We start from the raw sequence: 10000 nt of genomic DNA, 5'->3' as shown, positions 1-10000 counted from the left end.
AGAAGACATTAGGATGTTTATTAGAGTGCTGATCTCTTATGAGTAGTGAATTAGATATGCTTCTCTTGCTCTTTTGTCTCCTTCCTTGAGAAAGAGAGGAAAAAAGAAGAAAAAATTAAGTCCATTCTTATTCATGGACAGATGTGTGTGACGCGGGAAGGGAGAGAGCTGCTGAGAAGTCAGAATGCTTACCTGATTCTCCGGGAGCACCACAAGTGGGAAGAGGACCGTATTTGCATCATGCTCAATGAAGATGTTGTAAACCTTCTTCTCAGGTGGGTGGATGGAGATACATTGTTATTGTAAATTCATGTGATTCTTTGTAAGTATTGGATAGAATTGGCATTGTATTTGATTAAAAGCTTTATCTATTTACAATGGCTAGGTTTAGAAACTTTTTTTTTTTGTTATTTATGATTCAGATTTACATACATTTAGTATTAAACAGTTAAAAGTCTAACTAGATCCTGCTTATGGCAATAATTCTGCTCATTTTCATTGTCTTTTTACCCTGTTTCTAGAAAAAAAAAGATTTTACATGCTGATGTGCAGATATATAAATAGTATTTGTCATGCATGTGTTTCCAGTCAAGATTTGATTACAATTATTTCTTATATTTAGCCACAGATACCAAAAAAGGTGTTGTTAGTTTCTTTCAGATACTTTAACTAGGATAAATAGGTAGTCTCGAAGAGCTAAAGTAAATGGTGATTTAGTAACTTGCTAGATCGCAGTTGTGAGTCCAAAGACTAGGCACTATGTCATATTGTTTTGGGGTATTTTTGAGAGTAATTTCTTGGTGGTTTTCTGATGCTTTTGTGTTCTCCTTTCATACAGAACTGAAGAGGAGATTGGAGTGGATGACCTGTCAACCATTAATGTGCCACCTGACTTAGCAGATAAATTTACAAAGCAAGATGAAGAGTACCTAGCAGGTGGTTCACAAGACCTGAGCACACTCCAAGATCAAAAAACATCTTGAAGATAAGAATTATGGCAGTATAATATGATACTTTGATTTTAATGTTTTATTCACCCCCCCACCCTCATGATCAAAGTCATAAAACCAAACCACTGAGAATACTGACTACTTTACTGAGCAGAAACATTACCAAGACTTTATTTATGTTGATACATCAGTAACCAAAGGGCCAAGGGTATGTAGTATCTGCTGACAACATAGTCACTGAGCGTCACTTGTATTTTGGGGCTTCAGAAGAGCTCATGATGCATTTTATAAACTCACATTGTAAAAATTAATCTTCCTGACAGTAAAATGCTCACTCACTCACTCTCTCACACAGAGACACAAACACAAAATAAGTCACAAGACGAGTAGCTCTTCCAGCTTCAGCATAATACTCATTTTGTCAGGCCCATTGGATCTGGTTGCATCACGGCAATCAGATTACCAAAAGTCCGGGCATGAGTCGTACATGAGTGGCCACTCTGTCAGGTGGCTCCAAGGAGCCAGCGCTCTTACAGTCACCACTCAAACCTCCTAATAGGCTTGTGCACTCATGGTGAATCTTTTCAATCACCCCAGCCTTCAGTGGAAACCCTAATGACAGCAGGTTCGTGTCACCTGGCCTACAGCCAGATTTTCCCACAACGGCATGTTCACGTCACCTGCCCCTTGACACAATTTTTTTTATGATGTGATGGTTACATCACTGGGATCCAAGGGGTTAATAACATTTGGTTTAATATTGCATATAGCAATGATTTTATTAGGTTGAGAAAAAAAAAGACATTTTTTGGTGATTTTTTTTACTGTAAAGTTAATAATGCTTTGCCTGGCTTATACATACTAGCACATGGGAGAGATTAAAATTATCTTCAATATGTTTGCTGTGGTTCAAAGAACAAGGAAAATGTGACACCTTTGGTTTCCTAAACATCAAGTACATTAGAATATGAAAATATCAGAAAATCCACCTGGTACATTAAGGAAACATACTGCTTTTGAAAGAAAGTTTGTGCAGATCTGGCCACAGTTGTTCTGCTGTATTACAAACTTTGGAGAGGAAACTGCATACAATTTTATATTAAAAATTAAAAAGCCTGTTAATACTGTGAAAACAAAAGGGAAAATAAGTTTTCAGCTTATAAGCTAAAGATTAAAGCTTTGTGCATACCCACCACCATGAACTTGCTTTTCTATACATGATATAGAACCAACCAGATGTGGGTATGTGCTTGATCTCTCCTTCACTGCTCTCTGCATAAAGTTCACACAGTACCAAAATTCAGGAAGTCTGCAAATGCATTTTGCTTTGCAGCACTAATGCTATTTGTTTTGGGCACCTGATAATCCTGCCATTAAGTTCTCAAGGAGATTCAATATTACTGAAGGCTGCAAACAATGACCTATTTAACAAAGACTGCTGGAAAAGCAAACAATAAAACTTTGAGGCTATTTTACTGTCTAAAGCTGACATTCCACTGCATACCTATTATGCAACTTACATTGGTGTTCAATTCCACATTTTGAACAGCTGCACATTATTCTTTTTTGCCATGGTACACTACAGTGAATGTAAAAATGATTTAGAAGCTGCAACTTTTCTAATGAATATTCCAGTTGCTTCAAACAATTAAAAAATTTTGCACATCAAGCTAGAAGCAGATCACTCTACTAATTCATTATTTTTTTTGAAGTATCTACTGGTGCCCTTAAACATCTGATAACAATACCAAAAAATAAATAAAGACAATGTACATGTCAACAAGCTGCCATAGTACTACCTTCAAAATTATAATATCCAAGCTGCACTTGCTCTCAAACTGTAAGGCTTCCTATAACATTGTCTTGGCACACACTTACCTTGGAACTTTTATGGTTAACAGTCAAGCTGATCTCAGAAGCAAATCAATGACATAACATGTGAAAACTAGTCACAACTCAATTATTTGGTTCTAATTTATTTTACATAATGCAAGTGAACTCTTAAGGCAAAGAAAACATGGAACATTTGAAAATAAATAGGCACACTGTTTACACAGTTTCTCAATATTACAACACTGAAATATTTTTCATACACATAAATAAAAGCATGGTTCATAAATATAAAATGCATAAATATCCTATAATAAATTTGCCTGACTACTGTATAAAATACCTATAATTTCTGTTTGTAAAATTAACTTTATTTACAATTTCAAATCAGAGAAAAAAAATTAAACGCTATTACAGTATTTTAGTTCCCCTGATAAAAAACACACAAAAAAAATCCTAAATCTTTATAATCAAAATGCTGAAAGCCAGGCAGATGATCCTTCTTTTAATATCATTTCACATTAAGCGTTTATTCCTTAACAACACTCCACTCCAAACAGAAAGCTATACGTCACACTCTTCCCATACCAATGCTTCTGTTTCTTAAATTGTAAGCAAAAATATTAAATTATACACTGTATTTACATTCTCTTATCACATTTTTTTCCCCTCATATCACTGGTCAACATACCAGACCCAAAGACTTGATGGAAGCAGGCATTACAGTGGTTCTATATGGTAAGATATTTGGAAATGAGACCCGAACTCCACACTACTTTAACAGCCGCAGATGAAGCTTCTTGAGGTGGTCTGGCTGGAGGATAACAGGAACGGGTTCCTTGGAGGACTCAGTAGAGGTGGAAGAGGGTACCTTCAAGCGGCCCACACACACCAGGTCCTGTTCACCCATTGCCTGTGGAGGAAGAAGAGGAGGAGGAGCTGAGTCTTGGCTGATAATCCTTGAATTTCCTGTGTATGTCAATGTTAGTGGTCCTGATGGGACATCTTTATATATTCATTTATATATATAAGTTGATATACAGGTATAAAAATATAATTAAATAAATGTATACAGACATTTATTCATTTTTATTTATCTATTTCATTTTACATATATAAATAAACTTACTTTGGTTAGCTGTGGTGAGGGGAATGTAGAAAGGGCTGTCTCCACACTTCCTCCTGGCTTCATCATAGCCACTGCCTTTGTGATCTCATCCTGTATTAACCCAAAAAATAAATTAGCTTGATGTGATCTAAAATAAAAATTTTCTTCTTTTTCTATCTATTAGCAATGGGATAGATATTTCAATCTAGGTTTTGTCTTACCTGAAGTAATGTTATTTGTGAACGTAAATTATTGATCCTGTTGTTATAATTAATAAGGTGGTTAGCAGGGGAAGCAAGGTCTGTGCATGGTAGAGTGGCTGCCCGGCGCTTGCTTAAGTCCACCACTTCTACACCTGTGATCATGTTGTGCACCTCCTGAAATGATATATATATATCAAATGGTAAATAAATAAATAAATAAATAAATAAACAAACACACACACTCTCTCACTCTCACTGCATTTTCTTTCTTAAACATATATGTTCTCAAACAATATGAAATCATGAAACTCCTTCTCACGGAAAGGGCGACAGTCAAGTTTCATGGTAAGTGAGATACAGAATAAACAACACAATGCAGATTTCTAGGGCACCTTAGCTGTACTGACACTTGGACTTCGACTAACCTTCTGGATGTGTGACGCTTGACGGGTCAGCTGATTGATATGGTCCATGGATTTCTTCTCCCCTGCAACCGCCTCTTCCTTGGTCTTGTCTCTCTTCTCCTCGCCAGATCCAAGGTGATGGATCTGATGGATTATCAACCATAATAATGGGATACTGATGGTAGAGCACTAACTAATTTACCATCACTTTGTCGGGTTTCACTTTAACTAGTTGCACCCAGGTGTCAACACACAGTGAAGTTATTGTCTATGGCCTGGGCACCAATGTTGGCTTGATGCTTTATGTGACTTCAACTACATCTTCAAGTTCTATGAAACAGTGCCATGTGTCCTCAGGCAAAAATACAACCCTCCTCCAAATCAGTTGAAAACACCTATCTCATTAAACATTTAGAAATGAAGCCTTCAGGAGCATGCATGGCAAACAGTGACTGAAATCATTAGCACTGTGCAACCTAAAAAGGCACTTCATATCTACCATTTTTGGATGATATATTTTCAGCAATCATATAGAAAGTTTGAATATGGATGAATCAATGAAGAAAGAAAAAGGCAAAAAAATGGGTGGGAAAATAATGTTCTTCAACATAATATCAAAAGATGCTTCAAGTGAAAGGACCAGCAAGAGAAATGGGGATGAGCAACCAAAGTAATAAAATGAAGTGGAGAATTTGTTATAATTTGAAATTAACCATTTATATGTAAAATAATTATATAAGGATTATTATAAAAAGGAGGAGGAGGAGAGAGAGAGAGAGAGAGAGAGAGAGAGAGAGAAAAAAAAAAAAAAAAAAAAAAAAAAAAAAAAAAAAAATAATATATTTATATATATATATATATATATATATATATATATATATATATATATATATATATATATGAATAAGATGAACATTACTACTACTACTACTAATATATCATCAATAACAATATTAACAATACAATAACAATGATAACAATATTATCAGTAATATTAATAATATTAAAAAAACATCAATAAAAAAAGCATTACTGATGATAAATGTCATTACTAAAAGCTAACACATCATCCAAATGATTCATTACCTTGATAGGTTTCAGTGCAGCAAGTTGGCGATGCATGCGATGAGCCGTGTTGTAGTGGGCAGCTGCAGTTGCATGGTTCAGGGCTGTGCGGAGGTCAGTGATCTGCTGAAGGAGCATGGGGGAGTCACGCACAACTCCACCACCCACTGTCGGAGCTCCCCCTGCTGCGGAGGGCGTTGTGGGAGAGGAAGGAGAAACGCCACCTGAAACATAAACAGCAGAATTAACAGAGACAAAAAAGATAATGAAGAAGGATTTTATAATTACATTGTATTTTCTCCTACTGGCACACCATGACACATATACACATGCCACCTGGAATATTGTTCTTGCATGCCATGGCATGTATGTACTTGCCACCCGGCGGTGAAGGGTTAAAGAATGATCACATACTTATGAAGTGAATTGTATTAGTTTTAGTTAAGTTTATCAATCCCTCTTTCAGCATCCAATAAAAACTATCCTAACACATTATTCTACATGGGAGAAGGGAGGAGAGAGAGAATGAGAGAAAGAGAAACAATGTGTAGGGAACACAAACCAGTCAAAGGAGAAGATTTGGACAAAGCTTCATACAAAGTCTTCTTGTTGAGAGCTTTGAGTTTCTCACGAAGTTCACCCTTTTCTGTCTCCAAGCTCTCAATGTCACTTTGGAGATGGTCCATTGTTTCATCATATTCCTGCAAGAAAATCATGTATGTAGATACTATCATTGGGAGGGTAGATGGAAAACAAGAAATATAATGACAAAATACCCTCCACTCACACAATTTCTTTTCAACAAACACAAAACAAAGATTGAGAAGTTAAGTCTCTACAGCACATCCCTCTTCTCATACCTTTTCTTTACGCCGTAGCATCATCAAAGTGTCATCTAGCTTCCTCTGCAGCTTCTCAATGGTGAGGTCAGAATCTCTGGTGGCCGTTGACAGCTTCTTCTCGGCCAAGTCTCTCGGACAGTCATCTCGCTCAGCTCCTCATTCTTCTGCTTCAAGGTGAGCTTCAGGTCCTTGAGGTCTTGCTCCTTGTTTTCTAATTTGTATTTGATGTGCTCGGTGTCCTTCATCTCATCCTTCAATGCTTGGGCTCTCAGAACCACTGGCTGAACAGTCTGCTCCAATTTCAGTGAAAAATTACAGAGTTAAGACTGCACTGAAGCATATATACACAAAATCAGATCTATTATCAACATTTTTTTTTTCTTCTTCTTCAAATAATTACATATATCAAATGATCAACTTACCCTCTCCTCGACAGACCCATCAAAGTCATACTCTCCCTTCTCAAGAGTGTTAGCAATGCGATTTATGTCATTCTGGGTGCGACTCAGGGATAACCTGAGTGACTCTGGTCCCAGGTCTTCTCTGCCGTAAATGAGGTCTGTGGCTTGGTGGATGAACTCCTTCAGTTTATCACCCAAGATGCCGTTCTCATTATCTGGAAGTTTATTTAGAAATCTTAATGTTACTGCTAATTTCTTATTACTATTATACACTAGCTAGGCTATGTAACTGCCAACAGGTGTGGAAAACTTATATGGCAATTTATACTCACAATGGGAGCCCCTAAAATTAGAAGCACGGGAAACATAAAACTACCTCACTTTTTCTACTCTTGACTGCAGCATTAATGAATTTTTCAGTAATATTGTTTAAAAAAGTGGCTTTACGCCTAGGTTTGAGGGGATGTTTTTCCTCTACAACTGCAGCCATGGCCACCGCTCATTAGCATGCACAAATTGGAGCAGGTTTGAATGCTCATAGCATCACAATATCATCCTGGCAAGAGGGATAGTTTGCCATGCCTTGATAGGAAAACATCCAATCAAATATAGATTACTTCCCTGCCATCAGCTGTGAACCACAATAAATGTCCAAACCATAAAAAAGACATAACAATCCTATAACAAATAGAGAAAGAAAGAAAAAAAACAACATAGAAACCAAAAAATAAACTTAGTGTTTAAAAATAACAAACCTTAAAATCCAAACAATTAATTACCTGCTAATAGTGAAGTCTGCTGCTGACAAGCTTTGCTCACATGCCTTAAGGCCCGCGTTGAGTTATTCATGTTGGCAATTGCGCTGGTGAGGGCCTCTTGTACATCCTGGGGATAGCTCAGGGGTCCTACAGACCCATCCTGTGGCATCCTTCGGCGTATCCTCTTAACAGCTCCCTGGATGTCCTTACTGGCATTCACAATGTCACGACACACTAAGGCAACATCAGATGATTCATGCTGAGGCTGTTAACAAAATTCAGAATTACAAAGTGCATTTCCACATTACACTGGTTTAGCCTTTCAGATTGCTGCTACATGTGTCTGTTTTTCAATTTACAACACTTCATCTTAGTTTACATAATTTACTTTCTCTTACTTGTCACCATCAATACTGATAAAATCTTTGCCAAACATAAATAACAAACATATATCTGGAATATATGGATTTATTCCAAATCTATCCAACTCTCTCTGCATCTTGTACACCCAAATATTGAAGAATGTATTATATAAGAATGCACAAAAGCCCAACTTACATGTAGCATAGTAAGGATAGCTGAGCTGTATGTGCCAGCAGCATCAGTTCCTGAGGACAGCACTCTTGCCACATCAGTCAGGTAGAGAGACTGGTTGATCTTCTCAGCAGCAAGATGAGCAGGATACACTGTTGAGAAGTAACCAACAGTCTTCTCCAAGGCATCCATTGGTGTATTTTCATCTAGCTGTGATATTGGGGTGAGGGAGACAAGTTAGCACAGATACACAATCTTAGAATAAGGGTAAATTTATTGCACTTTCATAATTCCTCATATTCCTTTGGGGAGATTCTTTCATTCCACATTCAAAAGGTTAAATACTTTAGCTGCATAATAATTTCTCTGAATTTCTTTATTATCCTGTGGTAGAAAGAATAGGTATTCCCAAAACAATATATCACTCTTTCACAAAGTGATTAGAGAAAATCAAAATTTCAAATGATCTGATGATATCTGCCAAGGAGAGACCCCATTCATGAGAAACATTTCCCACACCGATAAAAAATCAATACAGTCTCTGTTAGATCCTTTTATTTTCTGCAGTCCTCACCTGGTCTTTCCTGAGAAGGTCAACGTAGAAGTCGATGTTACGCTCGTGGGAAGCCATTTCTCCATATAAGGTTCCTAGCTTAAGGAACACTTCTACGTTGCATGTATTGAGCACTTGTTCATATTGGTGCAGCAGAGCCTGTGGTGTATTAACACTTTAAGCAAAGAGGGTACACAAGCATGGATTGCTTTGTCATTATCTTTATATCAGGCCTTGTTGTACAGTAGTCAAACTGTTTAATACTGTGAGTTGAAATTCTGTTCACAAATATCTCATTACATAAAATTTCTTTTACATATGATCCTTAATTCAAGACTTGTGCCTTACTTATAAAAAAAATACATCAATAAAATTAAAATAACAACAACAACAGTATAACATATTTCTGTTTGCTGCTTTATCCTGTATCCTAGAAAATACAGCTACTATCATTTATAAAATTACTATACCTGAAGTGCATACAGAAGCTGCAGAAGGCGTGAGGCAAAGGCAAATTGCTCAACTGAATGAGACTTGAGCACCGTGTTCCTGTCGATGGTTTCCGGAGATGGATATTTGTCCCTCAGGCCACCAATGACAATTTCAGCCTTCCACACCATCCTGGCCACAAGCAGCAGCACAAGCACAGCATCATGGTCACCTGTCAAAGAGAACACTTATATGAAGTTAATATGAATTAACTCAAAACTCTGAATCAGGAAGAACAAAGAAAAAGTTGTGCAATGCAGCATAGAATTTATTGAAAGAAGAGGAAAAGGATGATTCTCAGATGTAAAGGAAAAGAATAAAATGAAAAGACTTGCCTCCCCTTGTCATGAAGTTATCAGGCATGTACTGAGTAAGGTAAGCCACGTGTTGGTTGGCTTGAGCAACCTCCAGCTGACGGAGTTCCATGTCGATGGCTTTACTATGAGCCTTTGTTTCAATGAACATTTTCTGTGATGGAAAAAGAAGTTGTAGAATGCAAGTATTTCACTGGTAAAATTAGTTATCAACTTGGTATCTATCTACATGAAATATCACCTTAAAAGTTAAGTTTTAAAATCCAGAAGCAAAATGACTGCACTTTATGCTATTAACTTCCAGTTTTCAGTTTTAAACAAAAAACTCCATTTATTTTCTGAGTTGTATTATATTTCATTTATCTCTGTAGCTAAACAGCTTATATCTATTTCCCATAAACTGAATCCAGCAGTAATACAAAATTACAAAGCATCCAAACTATCATAGGATCTCAATTACCTTGAAGTCAATGATCTCTGAGGGAGTTGCAATTGGCTTGTTGGTCTCCTTCTCAAGTGCCTGACGCAGCTCAATGTTCTGCTCTTGCT

The 10000-nt window shown here is 36.9% G+C and overlaps 2 protein-coding genes across 2 annotated transcripts in view; one reads left to right on the top strand and one right to left on the bottom strand.

The window, feature by feature from the left end:
* Positions 1-1020, top strand: part of LOC119580363 (protein HGH1 homolog) — a 5687-nt gene extending 4667 nt beyond the window's left edge. The window contains exons 7-8 of the mRNA XM_037928470.1: positions 142-275; positions 839-1020. Of these exons, the coding sequence (XP_037784398.1) occupies positions 142-275; positions 839-983 (279 nt within the window). The 3' untranslated portion in view covers positions 984-1020. The remainder of the gene's footprint in view (positions 1-141; positions 276-838) is intronic.
* Positions 1021-1754: 734 nt separating this feature from the next.
* LOC119580362 (dynactin subunit 1-like) overlaps positions 1755-10000 on the bottom strand; it is a 49093-nt gene continuing 40847 nt past the window's right edge. Inside the window, 15 exon segments of the mRNA XM_037928469.1 lie at positions 1755-3693; positions 3910-3999; positions 4110-4265; positions 4517-4639; positions 5582-5784; positions 6123-6261; positions 6421-6536; positions 6539-6692; positions 6825-7018; positions 7583-7826; positions 8120-8305; positions 8670-8807; positions 9119-9309; positions 9473-9605; positions 9912-10000. The exon segment at positions 9912-10000 is cut by the window's right edge and continues 85 nt beyond it. Coding sequence (XP_037784397.1) covers positions 3553-3693; positions 3910-3999; positions 4110-4265; positions 4517-4639; positions 5582-5784; positions 6123-6261; positions 6421-6536; positions 6539-6692; positions 6825-7018; positions 7583-7826; positions 8120-8305; positions 8670-8807; positions 9119-9309; positions 9473-9605; positions 9912-10000 — 2297 coding nt within the window. The 3' untranslated portion in view covers positions 1755-3552.

The sequence above is a fragment of the Penaeus monodon genome, chromosome 13 (genome assembly GCF_015228065.2).
Source record: "Penaeus monodon isolate SGIC_2016 chromosome 13, NSTDA_Pmon_1, whole genome shotgun sequence".
Classification (NCBI taxonomy): Eukaryota; Metazoa; Arthropoda; class Malacostraca; order Decapoda; family Penaeidae; genus Penaeus; species Penaeus monodon.
This window is presented reverse-complemented; position numbering and strand designations above follow the sequence as displayed.